General features: G+C 49.7%; 1 protein-coding gene across 4 annotated transcripts in view; it reads right to left on the bottom strand.

The window, feature by feature from the left end:
• Positions 1 to 803: 803 nt before the first annotated feature.
• The window catches only part of STS (steroid sulfatase), a 218289-nt gene continuing 198091 nt past the window's right edge, over positions 804 to 21001 (bottom strand). For all 4 annotated transcript variants that reach the window (XM_058291232.2, XM_058291234.2, XM_071212896.1 and 1 more), the window contains one exon: positions 804 to 5265. In XM_058291232.2, the coding sequence (XP_058147215.1) occupies positions 4892 to 5265 (374 nt within the window). In that variant the 3' untranslated portion in view covers positions 804 to 4891. The remainder of the gene's footprint in view (positions 5266 to 21001) is intronic.

The following is a 21001-nucleotide window of genomic DNA, read 5'->3' as shown; positions in this document are numbered from 1 at the left end:
ACAACAAAAAGTTTTCAAAATCACATGGAAATATAAGAAAACAGCTTAAAATTATGGTTTATAGTCAACCGTGTTGGTCTACATGCAACTACCATCTTCAACCTAAATGGTCATTTTTTTTCCTATTCTGACTTTTTAAAAAAGATTTATTTTTTAAATTTATTATTCTCCCCGCCCCCGTCCCCATTGTCTGCTCTGTGTGTCCATTTGCTGTATGTTCTTCCGTGTCCACTTGCATTCTTGTCAGCGGCACCAGGAATCTGTGTCTTTTTGTTGCGTCATCTTGCTGCATCAGCTCTCCATGTGTGTGTCGCCACTCCTGGGCAGGTGCACTTTTTTCTGTGCAGGGCAGCTCTCCTTGCAGGGTGCACTCCTTGCGTGTGGGGCTCCCCTACACAGGGGGGCCCCTATGTGGCATGGCACTCCTTAGGCACATCAGCACTGCGCGTGGGCCAGCTCACCACACGGATCAGGAGGCCCTGGGTTTGAACCCTGGACCTCCTATATGGTAGGCGGATGCTCTATCAGTTGAGCCAAATCTGCTGGCCTCCTATCTGATTTTAAAAGAAATGGATACATTGTCATGGGCCCATAAAAGTACCGTGGCCCTAGGTGCTGTGCCTCCCCGAGACCAGGGGCTACCTCTCACCCACCTTCGTCCCCCCGTCTTGCACAAAGTGAGGACTTAATTGTATTTGCTGCACTGAAAACTTGCGTTGCTCATGGCTTCACATCACGCTTCAAATTTAGTAAACACTTGTCGATCCGAGATACATCAGAAAGCACAGCGCTAGAACACAGCATTTTTAATGGCAAAGGAAAGTTTTATTTCAATTTTGTATTAACATGTTCTAAAAAGAAACATTTTTTCTTGATGCAATCAACTTAAAGACAGCATTTTCCAGACATAGGTCAAATGTTCCCCAGTTTCATTTCTCCATTTTTCACTGTATGCCCTTAGGAGAAATCTGAATAAAAGGGTTTCCTTTCTTAAACACTTAGTCACACAGATAGGTAAGATGCCATTGTGCTTTTCCTAGAGTGTTACTTCATAAGATGATGTCTATCTTTATGTTACTATTTGTTTAGCTTTAAAATCTGCAAAATGCTAGGGATATAAGGATATATTTTTAGATAATCTGTTTAAAGCTTCAAAAATTCTCAGATTTGTACATTTAATGCCAACAGGCAATATCAATGAGATGCTTTGAAACCAAGTAGCCATGGTTATAGCTCTCCAAAATAACTGTCTTCCAAAGAGTTTGTTGGGTTTCCCCTGGACAAAAGAATCCCAATTTCCTGTTACACAATCAAAGCAAAACATTTGGATGGTAAATGGTTTGAAATCTGTGATAATCATGGTTATTACAAAAACCTGGTTTTCACAGACCCTAAAATAGAATGGTGTGCTGGGTCATTTTTGAGGCATATGCTTTCAAATTCAATTGATTTATATCTAGAAGTATTCTTTGTCCTTCATCTGACAGTAATGTTTTATAGGTCAATTACAATAATTTTATACACAAACATGTATTCATATAATCTATAATAGTCTCACATCATAAAGTGTTTCCTAACAGTGCACTTGCATTGCATGTGCTAAACTTTGCGTTAAATAATGTCCCCTTAACACAAAAAAATTCATAATAACGGCTTCCAATACTTTTCGCACTGTAGCTCAGTTGTCCATCCTAACACATTATTAACATGCTGGTGCTCTCTTTAATCACAACACTTTCTAGAACAATATGACACGTTTCCTCCAATTTCTGGAATGAGAAATCCACATTAAAGGTAAGAATTCTGATTCCCGCCCCCAGCCCAATTTTCAACAATTCCCAGGGGGAAGCAGAAGGTCAATTCTTTATTTCAGAAAAAGGAGAGCAAAAATTAAAGTTCCACATAGAAGAGTTCAAGAGAAACTGGGAATTGTGCTGAGTCCTGGAAATCCTTTAGGGGGAGAAAAATAGAGGGAACTAGGGTCCAGTGTGAGAAGGCCTGGCCCCCAAACCACTTCGTGTATCCTGGATCTCGTCTCTGCACTCCCAAGATGCACTGCACACACCCATGGCCACGGGAACACTCCCAGCATGCTCCGCTCGCCCACTGGTCCATGAGCAGGTTCCTGTCTTCCATGCTTCCTGGTAGCTGAGCCATCGTGGGGCAAAGAGGACGTGTCAGCATGTGCACATAATAGGTGGATGGGTGAGTGAGTGGAGACTGGCTTCTTTTGATTTCTCTGTAAAAACTCGATCCTGTTCTTGGAGAACATGCTGGGTCTGAAGAGGTGCTACAAGTGTTCTCTGTACAAAGGGAGCTACTTTCCCTCAGGATGGGGACTGGTTAAGAGTCCAATCTCTGCAGCTGGGCCACCCTCAGCCACTCTCCTCTGTGACCTGATGGTGCGTTTCCCCAGATGACTGAGGTTTGGGGGAAAGGAGAAGAACACAGAATTGCACATGTCCTTCTAGGCTGGAAGGACAGATGTTTCTCAGCCACAGAAGAAAACGTCACCAATCAAAATATCTACACTAACGACTCCCATCCTGAACTTCTAGAACCTAATCAGACCATGTGTAGAGGTGGTGAAGCATTCGTCAGTATTGTTGTTTCCATGCTCCCCCAAATATCTTATACTTTCCAGGCAGATAATCCTGAATTTTGTTGCAAGAGTATTGCAGAACCGTAGCATCCGTGAAGTAGCTGCTAGGTTGAGAATGTCCATTCACAAAAGAAACACTGGAGCCATAGAAAAGTATAAATGGCAGTATATAAATCAGTATAGGAGAGACTCTCTTGGGATTTTTGCTAACGAAGGATTTCAGTAAAAGTTTGTTCACGGGAAACGGACTTTGGCCCAGTGGTTAGGGTGTCCGTCTACCACATCGGAGGCCCGCGGTTCAAGCCCCGGGCCTCCTTGACCCGTGTGGAGCTGGCCCATGCGCAGTGCTGATGTGCACAAGGAGTGCCGCGCCACGCAGGGTGTCCCCCGCGTAGGGGAGCCCCACGCGCAAGGAGTGCGCCCCATAAGAAGAGCCGCCCAGCGCGAAGGAGGGAGCAGCCTGCCCAGGAATGGCGCCGCCCACACTTCCCGTGCCGCTGCCGACAACAGAAGCGGACAAAGAAACAAGAAACAAGACGCAGCAAAAAGACACAGAAAACAGACAACCGGGGGAGGGGAGGGGAAATAAATAAATAAAAATAAATCTTTAAAAAAAAAAAAAAGTTTGTTCACAAACAAATCTATCTGTGAGCCTCTCCTGTTTCCAATTATTGATAAGCACTTAGTTCCATAATTTCAAATATCCTGTCTGAAGAATAAAATAAACTGAATATATGTGTGTGTTTGAATAGGATTTAATATATGTTCGAGATAACACTGCTAATAGTTACTTGCCTTCCTAAAACCAAATCAGAATCTACCATCATCTATTATTGGTGAATAAGATGGCCTTGTATTCAGTATAAAGTTGCCTATGGGAAGTTCACTAAGCTCCTCCTAAATTTTTATCTGTGCTCTGGGGGAATCGTGGCAGTTACCCAGAGCTTCCGATTATGAGAGGCATGACAGGTTCTAACGGTCCCCCGTATGTCTTCGCTGGCGGGTGAATCACGTTACGTCTGGCCCCTGATTTTTATCACACTGTCTGCACTAATGCTGGCGTTTTCATTCGGTCCATTCCACTCAACCGAGTCCAAAGACTGGCAACGGAAAGTGTGAGCTTAACTTCGTCCCCTCCAGGCTGCGAACCTCGTGTTTCCTCCCCCTTTGGGTACCTGCTGAGCTGTCAGCCACGGGTTCTGGCATGAGACAGAGGACAGACAGGCCGCTCTGAGCAGCGGCCTTCCATACATGCACCTGCAGGGGAGGCCGCGCCTTCCACACATGCACCTGCAGGGGAGGCCGCGCCTTCCACACGTGTACCCAGGGGAGGCCACGCCTTCCACTCGTGCACCCATGGGAGGCCGCGCCTTCCGTACATGCACCTGCAGGGGAGGCCGCGCCTTCCGTACATGCACCTGCAGGGGAGGCCGCGCCTTCCACACATGCACCTGCAGGGGAGGCCGTGCCTTCCACACGTGTACCCAGGGGAGGCCATGCCTTCCACTCGTGCACCCATGGGAGGCCGCGCCTTCCGTACATGCACCTGCAGGGGAGGCCGCGCCTTCCACACGTGTACCCAGGGGAGGCCACGCCTTCCACACGTGCACCCATGGGAGGCCGCGCCTTCCACACGTGCACCCATGGGAGGCCGCACCTTCCGTACATGCACCTGCAGGGGAGGCCGCGCCTTCCGTCCGTGAACCTGCAGGGGAGGCCGCGCCTTCCGCCTTCCGTACATGCACCTGCAGGGGAGGCCACGCCTTCCACATGTGCACATGCGGGGGAGGCCGCGCCTTCCGTACATGCACCTGCAGGGGAGGCTGCGCCCTCCGTAGTGCACCTGCAGGGGAGGCCGCGCCCTCCATACGTGCACCTGCGGGGGAGGCCGAGCCTTCCCTTTGTGCACCTGCGGGGGAGGCCGCGCCCTCCATACGTGCACCTGCAGGGGAGGCCGCGCCCTCCATACGTGCACCTGCAGGGGAGGCCGCGCCCTCCATACGTGCACCCATGGGAGGCCGCGCGTTCCCTTTGTGCACCTGCGGGGGTGGCCGCGCCCTCCATACGTGCACCTGCGGGGGAGGCCGAGCCTTCCCTTTGTGCACCTGCGGGGGAGGCCGCGCCCTCCATACGTGCACCTGCCGGGGAGGCCGCGCCTTCCCTTTGTGCACCTGCGGGGGAGGCCGCGCCCTCCATACGTGCACCTGCCGGGGAGGCCGCGCCCTCCGCAGTGCGCCGCAGGGGAGGCTGCGGGCCGGGCCCCGCGCGCCTGTCCTCCTCCCCGCGGGGCTAGCGGCTGGGCCCCGGGTCCTGACGTTCGCGGTCGCACCGGCAGGACAGGCCGGAGGGCGAGCAGCACAGCTGCAGCCACGGCTTCCAGAACAGGTTCCCCGGCGACAGCTGGTCGGGGACCGGCGTCAGGGTCTTGGTGTGATTGTCCGCCGCCTCCTGCAGGACCCGGAGGATCTCGTGGAAGCGCGGCTCGGTCTGCGGCGTCAGCGGGCGGCGCTCGCGCGGGTCTTGGGAAATGTCAAAGAGCAGAGGCGGGTGATGGCGGGTGATGTAGTGCCCGTCGCAGAAGCACACGTGCGTGGCAAAGCAGCCGTTGGCACCCTCGGGGCTGAATTTGGGGGTGAAGAGAAAGGCTTTCCAGATGGAGGTGCCTGCAGTTCAAAAGGACAGAAACCCGAGTTACCGGCAAAGCGCTGAACTGCACGTGGAAAACGAGCGAATTTTAGGATATGTGAATTAGACCTCAATAAAGCCTGTTCCCTTAAAGTCCCAGAATAGTAAAATCTTTAAAAAAAAAAAAAAATTAAAAAGGACTTACAAATGTTTCCTAGGTATATCAAGTGGCAGATGAAACCAAGGTTGTCCCCGTCTCCTTCCCGCCCAGTATTGGCAGCCGGCGCTGCCCCTCCTTCTCCCCTTCTCCGCCTTCCGCCTAGCCGTTATCTAGACAGCCCACACTTTCCCCTTCCCCTCCCTTGCTCCTAACCCCTTAGCCAGCTTACTGTCCAGTAACCGCCTACTGTCCAGTAACCGCCTACACAAGCAACAGCACCCGCCGGCACCAATCAAGTCCCTTTACGTATCCCTAGACCCTATAAAACCATGTCCCCTTCAACAATAAAGACAGACTTGCGCCTAGACCTTGTCTCCGTGGTGTTCTTGCTTGCACCGCGCGTCCCCCGTGCCTGAGCGGAGAGAGCGAGGGCCCAACGGCTTCGTGCAGACCCCCCTCCTCTCCTTCGACCGCGAGGCAGCCCCCGTCCGGAGAGCCCACCCGGCCAACCGCCGACCCTCCCGGAGGCCCGCCGCTGCCCGCACAAGGTCAGGAACTAAAACGTACTAGAATTAGGCACAGAGAACGAACGTCCATTTTCACACAACCTCATAGTTTTTCACATAAACTCTCTGGCAGCAGCACAGACATGTTGAAATAACTTGCATGTATAATGACAATGACAATTTGTGTAAACATGGGTATTTCATAATCAACTGGTAAAAACTTAATGAAATAGTGAAATCTGTTTAAATCAATAAGCACCAGTGTTGGGAAGCGGATGTGGCTCAAGCGATTGAGCTCCTGCCTACCACACGGGAGGTCCTGGGTTCAGTTCCCAGTGCCTCGTAAAGAAGATGAGCAAGACAGCGAGCTGACATGACAGGCTGCTGCAGTGAGCTGATGCAATAAGATAATGCAACGAAGAGACACAAGGGGGAAAACAAAATGAGTGACACAACGAAACAGGGAGTGGTGGCAGCTCAAGCAGTTAGGTACCCCCCCATACACATGGGAGGTCCTAGCTTTGGTTCTCGTACATCCAAAAAGATGAGCACACAAAGAACAGACACAGCGAGCGCAAACAGTGGGGTTGGGGGAGGGATAATTAATGAATCTTAAAAAACAAAACAAAACAAAACTTGTGTGCCTATTGTCACCAAATTGCCCCTGCCCTCGGGCAGGCTCATTCGTGGGAAAGCAAGCTCTGGGTGGTTCTTTGGAAGAAGGTGTGGACATCAAGAAAGCAAGGGGAATATATTATAGATGAAGGTATTACAGAGAATTTGTAATGCGGTGCCTTCAGTCTGAGCTGCAGTTGACTGAGAGAACTGGGACATCATTTCTGTGTCACTTTACACGTGCTGAATACAATTGCCTTTTAAAGATAAGGTCAAGCTGACACGCTAGGCTGCAGAAGGAATTTTTGGACACACTTCCTGTCTCCAGCAGGTTTTTAATAAGGAAGCAGGTAACCTTAAGAATCCTACATCGACCGCTCTCAATCTCCTCCTTCCTCAGCATGACACATTTCGTGGCAAAGCCTTTTCGGTGATGAGCTCACAGAGTCTGCGGTTTGCAGCCATGGAGACGCACCATCAGAGTTGGCGGGTGAAGGAGACGAGCATGCTGGAAGCACTATTGCTCTGGCTCGGAGGGTGCAAATCTGGAGGGTGTTTTGAATTTGATATTCTAGTAAGTCTCCACGTGTGTAAAACCCCAAGGGAGTGCAGCGTCCTGGCAAGGACTCATTGTGAAGGCCTGCGTTTCCCACTTGCTTCTGGAAGCTGCACCACCACCTCTGCTCTGTCCTGCCCAGATGGGAAGGGGGAAATCCATCAGTAAGTGCAGGCCTCCTCTCCCTAGGAGAGGCAGTGCGATCGCCAGGTTTGGACAAAAGCAGAATTAAGGAGGGGATTTCTGGAGACTTATCTAGTAGGTCATGGGGCACTGGCCCTTCCTACTCTCAGTTGAATCTTTTAAGCTGTTTATAAAATGATAGATTACTTCTTCACCGTACTATTTCTTAGTACCATCATGGATTTGTTTGAACGAGAGAAACAGAGCAGCCTTTTATTGTAAGGCACAGATCCTAATTTTCAACACCCCGTTATTCCATTACTCATTAGGAACCAGGAAACTGACATCTTCAAATATGCTGTTTCAAAGAAAGAAGAGTCAACCCCATCCATTTGGTAAAATAGGAGGCAACTGCCGCACATTATGTTTTTAATTGGTACACTTAGTCCTCTGTTCCAAAATCATTCTGGTTACGTATTTCATTCTGAATTTCTCCATGTCCTGGAAAAACATGGGAACTGAACATATGCATTAACTTGTTCTTTTTTTAAAGATTTATTTTTTATTTATTTGTCTCCCCTTCCCCACCATTTCCCCCCTCCAGTTGTCTGTTCTCTGTGTCCATTTGCTTTGTGTTCTTCTGTGTCCACTTATACTCCTGTCAGCGGCACCGGGAATCTGTGTCTCTTTTTGTTGCGTCGTCTTGCTGTGTCAGCTCTCTGTGTGTGCAGTGCCATTCCTGGGCAGGCTGCACTATCTTTTGTGCTGGGGTGCACTCCTTGCATGTGGGGGTCCCCTACGTGGGAGACACCCCTGCATGGCATGGCATTCCTTGCGCGCATCAGCACCGCACATGGGCCAGCTCATCACATGGGTCAGGAGGCCCTGGGTTTGAACCGTGGACCTCCCCTGTGGTAGGCAGATGCTCTATCCCTTGAGCCAAATCTGCTTTCCTGCATTAACTTCTAAAATCCCAGTGCACTGTTTGCTGGGGCAGGGAAGGGAGGAGAGAGGACGATAAAATCAACCTGTGCCAGGTGGTGGACGATACTCAGCCAGCACTCTGAGAAGTGACAGCCAAGAAGCCATGTGCCTGAGAGCTGACTGCTTCCCACTCAGACCTGCTTCCATGGGCGCCAGGGTCTCACACGCCGACATGGCCCCAACCATGTTGCATCCACAGGATATCAAAGCTCTCACCGGCATCGATTCACAGGATGCGTGTTGGGAAGCCCTTGGGTAGAACTGCCCCCTCTTGGTCCAGATGACACAGAGGGTTCAGGTGGGAAAACAGCATGAGTACACTGGGGGAGCAGCGCAGAGGCTAGCCGCAGACACCCTGGTGCCTAGGCAGGCAGAGCTTCCAGAAGCTTCCATCTGAAAAGGTTTGCTCACTGCCTCCCAGCAATGCTGACCTTTAAAGGGGCACATTAAAATGACCCCTACATAGTTAATGAAAGAGTCTTCAGGCCAGTAATCACATCATTGCCTCCTGCAGAAGGCGTGCTTGGAATACGCACGTGCACAGGGTGAAAGCGGTACATTTTACCAGTTCAATGCTGAAGTCATACATTGGACTTCTGTTTGGGCTCTGAGTCTCTGAAAGTTTTTTCCTTCTTTGCCCACTTGTTTCCTGGTTTCTGTCGAGAACCAGTGGCAGCCACCTGCCCACTGTCATAACTTTTCCAGGGGTTCCCCATTCCTAATTTCAGGTTGCTTTTTTAGAAAAGACAATATCCTTTCCTTCTACGAATGCCTTCCTGCTTTCTGTTATCATGTATCTGACTGATTACCATTCTGTATGTGCTTGCTCCACCTTTCTTATGGTTGACTCACTTCAGTTTATTTCACCATCATGCCTTAATCAGATATTTTATAAAGGCCTTTTCTTTAGGCTATGGATCCAAGAAAATGACATTTTACTGATTTAATTGTGACACATACCAAGCATAATAACTGGGAACACTCCCTAAATAATAAACATTACTCCAACCTCTGTGGAAGAATAAAAAATTATCTGAGTAGAAGGTGGATAGACTTTCTTTCTTTAGTCATTCTTTTCTACCCTTTCCAATGGAGAAAAGTTGGGGGAACTCTGGGAAGTAAATATTTTTCTCACCTCTGTAACAGACAAATTTTTTTTTTTTTTTTTTTTACCACAAAGGGCCCTTAGACTCATCTATAACTGAGATCCTGACTGATAGAAATAATTATTAAATTTTAGATTTAAAATGCAGGGAAATTAAGGAAGACAGTTCTTGATAAAGTACTCTAACTGGTGATGAGGACAAAAATTCTACTGAGGTGAAAAAAAATGCTCACAAAAATTAAGATAATGAATTCTCACAAGTGGTCTAAGATGTTAAAGGCATTTTACAATTGGTATGTGGCTGCAAAATAACAACAATAGCAATCAACCTTTTAAATAGCCATCAGGTGAAACATTTTTATGTAAAATGACCACCAAAAAATGTGATCAGTTGAGAAGGGGAGAAATCTCATGGTCTTTTACAAAAAATTAGAATGTAACTGAGCAAAGCTTGTCCCTTAAGCAGGCTCTTGTTTCAGCATATAATTCTAAACCAGCTAAATTAAAGCATTAAAATTAAATAAGCTATGAGCTAAGTAAGGTGTTTTCGGGGTCCCCAGGATTCCTTGGGGATCAAAGAACATCTGGCCCCTTGCTGGAAAGAGGTATCATGATTTTTATCGCTTTCAGGTGAAAGACATCTGGTCCTTCACTGGGAACAGCTATGGTGATTTTATTACTTCCAGGTGAAGGATAGTTGGTCCTTCTTTGGGAACAGCTGATGATATTATTACTTCGGGTGAAGGACATTCAGTCCTTTGCTAGCAACAGCTGTCGTGATTTTATTACTTCCAGGTGAATGATAGCTGGTCTTGTTGGGAACAGCTAGTGATATTATTACTTCCAGGTGAAGGACATCCGGTCCCCCACTGGTGATTTTATTACTTCCGGGTTACAGTGTGATTTTATTACTTCTGGGTTACAGGACCAGCCACAGGAAGGAGGAGTTCTGAGGTTGTTTGGGAAAGAAACCCTAAGAGTGAGCACACGGTCTTTGAGAGCAAAACAAGGGAATGCAAAGCCCATTTGGCAATGCTGCTGTTTCTCTCTAAAGAAAACAGCTGAACTTCCACCCTGAAATTCAGTCACATTCTGAAATTTTAAAAGCCCGTATTAGAATCTAAGCACATGCACTCTCTCTTGACGTCTCTAAGCCAGATCACTTTTGGTCCTGGCCAGTCTAACAACGTCCTGCTGAGGAGGTCACTGAGTTTCCTTGCGTCTTTCTCCCAACACTGTGAGTGTGCCTGCCTCTCGCCATGAGCCCTGAATCTCCTGTTCATCTCGCCGCTGGATTTGACTGTAGGAACAACTCAGCAGAGCTTGCAGAACTCAAGCGCTGGGACACGCTCCTTCAGGCTCCTCTGAGTCTCCAGGCTCCTACCTTGAAAAAGTCCTGGGCCCTTGTGTGGAGAGAACAAAGTTCAGCCGGGAAGGCTCATCCTGTGCAAGCATCAGTGTTGCCCCACAGTGACCATCGGTCACACGGAGCTACAGCAAGCAGCATTTCTGTCCCCTGGGAGCCGAAGAAAGGTGCTCACAACCTAGAACTTTGATACCAGAAAAATAAGACTGCCGCTCTTGTGGAGAACTCCTGAAGACAGGCATTCCCAAACAATCCACGTGCTCCCAAATAATTCACATGTTCCCTTACACTTTCCAGCTTCCTCTCCCTCAGCTGAGGTCATGTGATAGGGTTTGGCAAAATACAAGCAGAAAGTGGTATGTGCTTTCCAGAAGAGTCATCTCTTCTACGAGCAACATTCTAGATGATAGGGCTTCTGTTGGTCTGGTCCCTGCAGGACTCAGGGTAGCTGGGCCTCCGCTTCCTAGAGGTAGTGGATACCCAGCAGTGGTTCTCAACCAGGTGCCACTGGAAGCAGCTTTGCTTGTCCCAGCTGGGAGGGCAGTGCCACTGGCATCTGGTAGGTGGAGTCCAGGGATGTTGCTAAACATCCTAAAATGCCCAGGGCAGCCCCCACAAGAGAGAATTACCCAGACCCAAATATCAACAGAGCTGAGGTTGAGAAACCCGGAAACATAGCAAGAGAGGATAAATAATCCTTTGGTGGTTCGAGCTTCTAAGACTTCAGGGTAAATTGTGACCCCTCAATAACCTAGGCACATCCTACTGGTATACCCTCTGATGGTTAAAATCTAAAATAACACTGATTTTATCATCAATAAAACAACTCAGAAGCTAGACTAGGATATAGAGTCACTGTCAGTCTTTAAGATTTGGTGATAAACCATCCGAATGGATTAACATCTCTAAAGGGGAGAACATGCATCAGAGAGCAATGGAAATAGAGCAAACAGATACAGGCAAAAAGTAAGTTCTTTGTGCTCTTCCAAGAAATATGAAGGATAATATGAAAATATAAATATATAAAAGAGGCATGGATTTCTGAGACACGCTACAACATGGATGAACCTTGAAAACACTATGCTAAGTGAGAGAAGCCAGACACAAAAGACCACGTATTGTAGGATTCCATTTACACGAAATGTCCAGAAGAGGCAATTCATAGACATAGAAAGCAGATGAGAGGTTACCAGCAGCTGGGGGGAGAGAAGAATGGGGATTTTATTGCTTCATGGGTGCAGTGTTCCTTTTGGGATGATGAAACTGTCTTGGTGATGGATGATGGTTGCACGACCCTCTGAATGTAACTGATGCCACCAAATTGTACACTGAAAGATGGTTAAGGCGGCAAATTTTATGCCGCATATTTGTAACCACAATAAAATTATTTTATTTCTGAAATGCACACAACAGAGGGAGGATGCCAGGACCCCAGAGCTGCCCCTACCCCAAGTGCAGGGACGTCTTTCAAACAGACTTAGGTGCTATTTGCCTGTCTCGTCCTTGCTCGTCTTGGGAGACTCACAGAGACACCGTGCACAGTTCTGATTCCAGGCTCTCCAAGACAACTTCCCAGGGAGGGAGCTCCCAGGGAGAGAGTACACTGGCCATAGCAGAGGGCCTCTACCAACATTTGCCTGCTGCCAGCTTGGTGTGCAAACTATCGCCCAGACACTGTCTTTTTGTCCTGGGAGGCACTGGCAGCACCTTCTGCAGACACATTCAGAAGATGCTTAATTCTGCCTAACAGATGCAAGTGTCCACTCTGCAAAGCATACCTGACTTCATGCTAATCCCCTCCCCTTTTTTTGGGGGGTTCACTTAATTCAGGCACTGATAGATTGGATTCCAATCAACTCAGGCTCTGCAGCTTACTCAGCAGGGTCATTAGCCTTTCTGGGTTAGCCTCCTCTGAAAAAAGGAGAATGGCAGTGGTACCTGCCTTTGCTGTGAGGATTACAGGTAACACTTTCAGAACCGTGCCCACAGCATGGCAAGTGCTAGATGAGTTAGCTGTGAATATGAAACTGCTGCCAACCTAAGCAAAGAACATATTGGTTTGCGTTGCCTCTTTCATCTGTTGCTACTGGAGTAGATGCCTGAAAAGTTTTTTTTTTTCCATTACGCATTCTTGAAGAATGTGGAAAACTAAATTTAAATGGCTTCAACACATTGGCTTTTAATTTATCACTCAGATCTAGACTTCCCTTGATGAATGATGCTCAACTGCTAGTCTTGGCAAGACTTATCTTGGATGCTGGGAGGATTACATGTTTGTAGCATATAAGCCAGAAAGAGATTTGGGCTTTCGGTTTGGGCAGCATTTCCAGCCTTCAGGCACTATTTCAAATTCTCTTCTATTTTTCTGAGGGAGGGACCTGGACCCCAGGAACCCCGGACTTGCCCCTAAGTAATTTTACGGACATGCTGAAGTCATATCCGACAAAAATCCATCGCATGATCTCCAGAAACCTCGAAAGTCATCCTGCGCATTTCCCTGGCTCCAGCCAGCCGCTTGACTCCCAACCAGTATAGATCCAAAAATGGAACAGCAGGCGCCTGCCCGGAGCCACCACGGCACACCTTGTCTTCTCACCCAACACCACACCAAGCCCTCTCCCTGGCCCTGAGGGCTCACTCCTGCCTGCTCTTGGAACCCTGACCTTAACATTTAGTATCAGACTAGCTGCTACAGCCAGAGGCCTCAGCTGGCTGCTCTGGATTTCACACAAGGATGAGGACACAGGGCGCCTAGTGTTCCACTGGAGACCTCGACCAAGCCTCAGGTATCACCTAGTCAGGGGGGCATATAAATCTATGTAGCCTGGCACCTGCCCCAAAGCAGGTGTGCGATGCACAGCAGACTCTTCGCCTTCCCTTCCTCGCCTCCGAATATGGAAATCCTCCCCATCCTTCAAAGTCTTGCAATAAATTCTTCCTCCAGGAGCCTGGAAATGGCCCCGTCTTCCCCTCATTTGGGAACTCCACTTCTGTTACTAGATTATGTGCTCTCCAGAGGCAAGACTGTGTATTTTCCACTGTAGCTCTTCAATTCACAGAACTCAGTGCTCTGCATATGACAGATGCTCAATAAAAACGCACCCGGTGAAATAACAAATGAATGAGATCACCACAGTCCTCAGCAGGGCGGGACTGGAATACAGGGCAGAAGCCACAGGATAGCAGGTGGAGGCTGGTGTGGCAGGCAGAAGCCACAGGATAGCAGGTGGAGGCTGGTGTGGCAGGCAGGGGACCTAGTGCATGCTGCTCCTGAACTCACTCAGACCCCTGCTTCCAGCACGAAGGAGGGGCAGACTGCTTGGAGCACTGGGGAGGGACAGCGGGGTGAGGGCAGATCAGTGGCGAGGAAGTGAGAGCTGGGAAATCCATTCGCCTGAGGGGCTTCAGCATCTATAACCAGGAAGAGTAAGGAACTAGTGTGGCAAACACGAGACCGTTGTGCAGTCAGAGAAAGTCCACGTGAAACCCATGGAGAATGGACATGCGGCAGCTGAGAGGGTGCACTGGCAGGAGGGAGCCCATGCAGGAGAAAACCTGCTGTCCAAGGACAGCCACACACAAAGGACTAGAGGACATGGAAGAATGCAGGGAGACAATCTCCGGGGCATGGAGACAGCCAGGTGGATGGTTCAGAGGAGAAAGGCTTAGGAGGCAGAGCTTCTGGCTGAGCGGAGACAGTGCCAGCACGTGGGAAGGTGGCCGGTGCAGAGTCAGGTGAGTGGACTCAGAAGGCAGACAGTGCTGGCTGCGAACCCCGACTGCAGGACTCTGTTCCCAGCCACTGATTAGGAAACGTCACACCTCTTTCTCGGAGAACCTTTCCATTTACAGACGGGAGAAATGCTTTTGGGAGAGACTGCTACTTGTTTGCCCAGCCTTCCACAGACATCGGGAGCTACCTGTGCACATGGCCAATCATAATAAAGACTCTGCTTCCTGGCCTCCTTTCAGCTAGGTGTGGACAGGTATGGGCAGGTGTGGACAGGTAAGGGCAGGTGTGGACAGGTGACCAGCTTCTGGAACCCACACCTGGGAGGGTCCAGATGTTTCTCTGGTGAGATAGCTGACATACATCCCCTTCCTGCTCACCTTTTCCTTCCATTCCTCCATCTTACTGCTGGAGGGTGGACACTGCCATTGGTTGCCATGAGGAAAAAGATACTGAGGAAGACTCCATCTTCTTGAGAAATTTGGGGAGTGCAGCCAACATAGAAGCTTTCAACTGTTCACCTCGAGACTTCATTTAAGAGAAGAGTGACAAACCTCTCTAATACCAGCTCCTGCTATTTTCTGCTTTTTGATACACCCAAAGACCCAAGTCTAATAGAATCATAATCTCTTGAATCATGAAGATGAAATGAGATCCGGAATACAAAGTACTTAGCAGTGTGTCTGCCGGGCAGTAAATATCCAACAAATGCAAAGTTTTATTTTTATCAAGGGTGGCTTCAAAAGATAGACAATGGCCACAGAAAAGAGATTACAAATTTCAAGAACAAAAGATTAATAAAGGAAAACGGATATAGCCACTAACAAAACATTTTTGTACAGAAGATACAAAGGTAAAGAAGACACAGTTGCCAAATATTACATGGCTTGGTTAATGCCCTTTTAAAAACATATGAAATCTGATAGAGCAAATGAAAATAAATCAGGATGGGTGTTTGATACATCATAAGCAAACACTTGAGAAGGAGAGAGTTAGACCCCAGGTTGATGTCAAAGAAAAACATGTGCAAAATCATATAGACTATCAATGAAACAAAAGGAATGAGTACGGAAGAGGAAAAAAACAGAACAAAGAACTGACCTACGGTGAGCCTACAACAAGCTGGGTGCTGAGCTAAGTTTTTAGAGGGTGTTGGGACATTCAGGAACAAAATTCAATTGACTTGTTTTGCCTGCATAAGGAAGCAAGCTTGCATTGGGTCAAATGAACACAAGAAAGACCTGCTTGGTTTTTTTTTTTTCTTTTCCAGCCATGATATTAACGTCATCTTAGATCAGACATGAAAACCAGCAGAAAAGTGAACATCGATTGCATACATTTTCTAAGCCAGTATACTAAATATTATGAAGGATCATGTGAATGATAGTGGCTAATAGAATACGTCGGGGTAAATGTCTACTAGATGAGGTTATTTGTCATTAAAGGAAGTGAATGGTTGGGATGATTAGGGCTGTTACTGAAGAGTCTGACTGATGAGGACAGGAAATACTCATCCCTCAGGGAGCCCCACTGCATCCCTGCCCTTGCTCTGGCCTCCTTCGTCTTTGTACACCTGCTGGCTTCCCAAATCTGCGGCCTGGGGCTCTTGCCCCCGAAACCACCCAGTGACATCCCAATGCTCACTGGCTCCAACTTGATGACCTCAGCATGGCGTCCACCTGTGGCTTCCTTTCTCAACCCCAGGTACCCCCTCACACATCCCAAACCCAGTCCCACAGACTTGACTGTTCAGGAACAAAGCTCTGATCTCCTGCACCTGCAGGCCCTTTGCATGCTCCTCCATCTTCCGGGAAGTCCCCACCTACTTGTCTACCTGGTGACTGCTATCCACCACAATCATCTGACTACCAATATTTCAGGAAATCCTTTTCCAAATTCCTCAGTTACTTCTCCTTCTACCAGGTCTCCAAGGAGAATTTTGTCCATCTCAGGATACCGTCTCCTTGTGCTGCAACCATCACAGGCCCATGGGTTGCCCCAAGAGATAAATGCCTGAGGGTCATAAAGACTCATGGCAATGCAGTCTGATGGGGGCATGGTCAAACACTTTCTAAGACTTCACACATACCCTTGAAATGGCTGAGTAGATAGTCAGTTCTGCTTAGCCGCAGCAGTTAAGTTCCAGAAAGCATCCACCTTCTCTGAATTAGTGAATACTGAGCCTTTGGCCCTGGAGGAAACCAAGATAGGCTTTTCCAGCCTCTGAGCACAACATTTCCTCATCTGCTCTTGTTGAGTCATCACCGTGTTTTGCATTTGTTTCTGTTTAAAGACACCTGGGATCTTTGGCTTCCTCCTCAAACGTGCACAGGATTCCCAGGAAGTTCCTCCTTTCACCCGTCTTTGGGAGACTGTCCCCCTTTAATCCCATCTGGACGTGAATCATTGACTTCAGGACATGTCTTAGACCTACAGCAAGAAGGCAGAGCATCCCAGCCTTGTTCAACCTCAGTTAGGGGTACGCGTGGGGGAATTCAATGTGCCGGCTGTTCTGCACGTGTCTGAGAATGAGCACCGAAGACCAGGCAAATGTCACGGATATGCGATCTGTATTACAAGGATTACTAAAACCAGTGGGGATCTACTGTACATGCTTTCTCTTAATTGCTACAAAAGTTACCGTAAGATCACGTCCTTCCCAAGGTGAGCTGCAGGGTGGCAAAGTTCTCTCTGAGCCTGTGTCTGGAAATGCTAGGACACACATTCATTCAGCTCCCACCCTCCAGAAATATGTTATTTCTGACCCTTTGGATCCAACTTCTGCTGACCACGGGCAGGGCAGAGGCCGTCCAAAGAACACGGACTAAAATTAGCCCAGGAGACAAAAGCCGAGCCCAGCCTCTCGTGTGCCAGGTAACCCAGGAGGCAGAAGCGGCTGGAAATAGGATCTTCTCTCTTATTAGGAATATTTTAGAAAATAACTAGACTATTTAATGGAACCAAAACAATTTTAAATAGTGAAAAAAGGAACTTGGTTCCTTGTGAGGAGCAATGCTGTTTCGACTTTAAACTGCGATTTATCTCCTATTTTCGAATGCAGGCACCTTATAGAAGAGTGGGACGTAAACACCTTTTCCAAGGATGGGTTCCATTATCCTACTGATTTTGGGATAATTTTAAAAATGATGCTTTTTAAAAATCACAGCACAATTAAGGCTTTGGTAAACCTGAACTGAAATGGGGGAAGATGGGTGAGGCCAGCTGCTTTAGCCTGGGGACAACCATCTTCTTTCCAAGGAGAGGAAGGACATCCCTGCCCTGTCCCCTCATCCAACACCAAGGAGAGGAAGGACATCCCTGCCCTGTCCCCTTATCCAACACCAAGGAGAGGAAGGACATCGCTGCCCTGTCCCTCATCCAACACCAAGGAGAGGAAGGACATCCCTGCCCTGTCCCCTCATCCAACACCAAGGAGAGGAAGGACATCCCTGCCCAATCCCTCATCCAACACCAAGGAGAGGAAGGACATCCCTGCCCTGTCCCCTCATCCAACACCAAGGAGAGGAAGGACATCGCTGCCCTGTCCCTCATCCAACACCAAGGAGAGGAAGGACATCCATGCCCTGTCCCCTTATCCAACACCAAGGAGAGGAAGGACATCCCTGCCCAATCCCTCATCCAACACCAAGGAGAGGAAGGACATCCCTGCCCTGTCCCCTCAGCCAACACCAAGGAGAGGAAGGACATCCCTGCCCTGTCCCCTCATCCAACTCCAAGGAGAGGAAGGACATCGCTGCCCTGTCCCTCATCCAACACCAAGGAGAGGAAGGACATCCCTGCCCTGTCCCCTCATCCAACACCAAGGAGAGGAAACACATCCCTGCCCTGTCCCCTCATCCAACACCAAGGAGAGGAAGGACATCCCTGCCCTGTCCCCTCATCCAACACCAAGGAGAGGAAGGACATCCCTGCCCTGTCCCCTCATCCAACACCAAGGAGAGGAAGGACATCCCTGCCCTGTCCCCTCATCCAACACCAAGGAGAGGAAGGACATCCCTGCCCTGTCCCCTCAGCCAACACCAAGGAGAGGAAGGACATCGCTGCCCTGTCCCCTCATCCAATACCAAGGAGAGGAAGGACATCCATGCCCTGTCCCCTCAGCCAACTCCAAGGAGAGGAAGGACATCCCTGCCCTGTCCCCTCATCCAATACCAAGGAGAGGAAGGACATCCCTGCCCTGTCCCCTCATCCAACACCAAGGAGAGGAAGGACATCCCTGCCCTGTCCCCTCAGCCAACACCAAGGAGAGGAAGGACATCCCTGCCCTGTCCCCTCAGCCAACACCAAGGAGAGGAAGGACATCCCTGCCCTGTCCCCTCATCCAACACCAAGGAGAGGAAGGACATCCCTGCCCTGTCCCCTCATCCAACACCAAGGAGAGGAAGGACATCGCTGCCCTGTCCCTCATCCAACACCAAGGAGAGGAAGGACATCCCTGCCCTGTCCTCTCATGCAAGACCAAGGAGAGGAAGGACATCCCTGCCCAATCCCTCATCCAACACCAAGGAGAGGAAGGACATCCCTGCCCTGTCCCCTCATCCAACACCAAGGAGAGGAAGGACATCGCTGCCCTGTCCCTCATCCAACACCAAGGAGAGGAAGGACATCCATGCCCTGTCCCCTCATCCAACACCAAGGAGAGGAAGGACATCCCTGCCCAATCCCTCATCCAACACCAAGAGGAAGGACATCCCTGCCCTGTCCCCTCATCCAACACCAAGGAGAGGAAGGACATCCCTGCCCTGTCCCCTCATCCAACTCCAAGGAGAGGAAGGACATCGCTGCCCTGTCCCTCATCCAACACCAAGGAGAGGAAGGACATCCCTGCCCTGTTCCCTCATCCAACACCAAGGAGAGGAAGGACATCCCTGCCCTGTCCCCTCATCCAACACCAAGGAGAGGAAGGACATCCCTGCCCTGTCCCCTCATCCAACACCAAGGAGAGGAAGGACATCACTGCCCTGTCCCCTCATCCAACACCAAGGAGAGGAAGGACATCCCTGCCCTGTCCCCTCAGCCAACATGAAGGAGAGGAAGGACATCCCTGCCCTGTCCCCTCATCCAACACCAAGGAGAGGAAGGACATCCCTGCCCTGTCCCCTCATCCAACACCAAGGAGAGGAAGGACATCGCTGCCCTGTCCCTCATCCAACACCAAGGAGAGGAAGGACATCCCTGCCCTGTCCTCTCATGCAAGACCAAGGAGAGGAAGGACATCCCTGCCCAATCCCTCATCCAACACCAAGGAGAGGAAGGACATCCCTGCCCTGTCCCCTCAGCCAACACCAAGGAGAGGAAGGACATCCCTGCCCTGTCCCCTCATCCAACACCAAGGAGAGGAAGGACATCCCTGCCCTGTCCCCTCATCCAACACGAAGGAGAGGAAGGACATCCCTGCCCTGTCCCCTCATCCAACACCAAGGAGAGGAAGGACATCGCTGCCCTGTCCCTCATCCAACACCAAGGAGAGGAAGGACATCCATGCCCTGTCCCCTCATCCAACACCAAGGAGAGGAAGGACATCCCTGCCCAATCCCTCATCCAACACCAAGGAGAGGAAGGACATCCCTGCCCTGTCCCCTCATCCAACACCAAGGAGAGGAAGGACATCCCTGCCCTGTCCCCTCATCCAACTCCAAGGAGAGGAAGGACATCGCTGCCCTGTCCCTCATCCAACACCAAGGAGAGGAAGGACATCCCTGCCCTGTCCCCTCATCCAACACCAAGGAGAGGAAGGACATCCCTGCCCTGTCCCCTCATCCAACACCAAGGAGAGGAAGGACATCCCTGCCCTGTCCCCTCATCCAACACCAAGGAGAGGAAGGACATCACTGCCCTGTCCCCTCATCCAACACCAAGGAGAGGAAGGACATCCCTGCCCTGTCCCCTCAGCCAACATGAAGGAGAGGAAGGACATCCCTGCCCTGTCCCCTCATCCAACACGAAGGAGAGGAAGGACATCCCTGCCCTGTCCCCTCATCCAACACCAAGGAGAGGAAGAACATCGCTGCCCTGTCCCTCATCCAACACCAAGGAGAGGAAGGACATCCCTGCCCTGTCCTCTCATGCAAGACCAAGGAGAGGAAGGACATCCCTGCCCAATCCCTCATCCAACACCAAGGAGAGGAAGGACATCCCTGCCCTGTCCCCTCATCCAACACCAAGGAGAGGAAGGACATCCCTGCCCTGTCCTCTCATCCAACACGAAGGAGAGGAAGGACATCCCTGCCCTGTCCCCTCAGCCAACACGAAGGAGAGGAAGGACATCCCTGCCCTGTCCCCTCATCCAACACCAAGGAGAGGAAGGACATCCCTGCCCTGTCCCCTCATCCAACACCAAGGAGAGGAAGGACATCGCTGCCCTGTCCCTCATCCAACACCAAGGAGAGGAAGGACATCCCTGCCCTGTCCTCTCATGCAAGACCAAGGAGAGGAAGGACATCCCTGCCCAATCCCTCATCCAACACCAAGGAGAGGAAGGACATCCCTGCCCTGTCCCCTCATCCAACACCAAGGAGAGGAAGGACATCCCTGCCCTGTCCCCTCATCCAACACGAAGGAGAGGAAGGACATCCCTGCCCTGTCCCCTCATCCAACACGAAGGAGAG

The sequence above is a fragment of the Dasypus novemcinctus genome, chromosome X (genome assembly GCF_030445035.2).
Source record: "Dasypus novemcinctus isolate mDasNov1 chromosome X, mDasNov1.1.hap2, whole genome shotgun sequence".
Taxonomy (NCBI): Eukaryota; Metazoa; Chordata; class Mammalia; order Cingulata; family Dasypodidae; genus Dasypus; species Dasypus novemcinctus.
The sequence above is the reverse complement of the archived record's forward strand: the minus strand, read 5'-3'. Positions and strand labels throughout refer to the sequence as shown.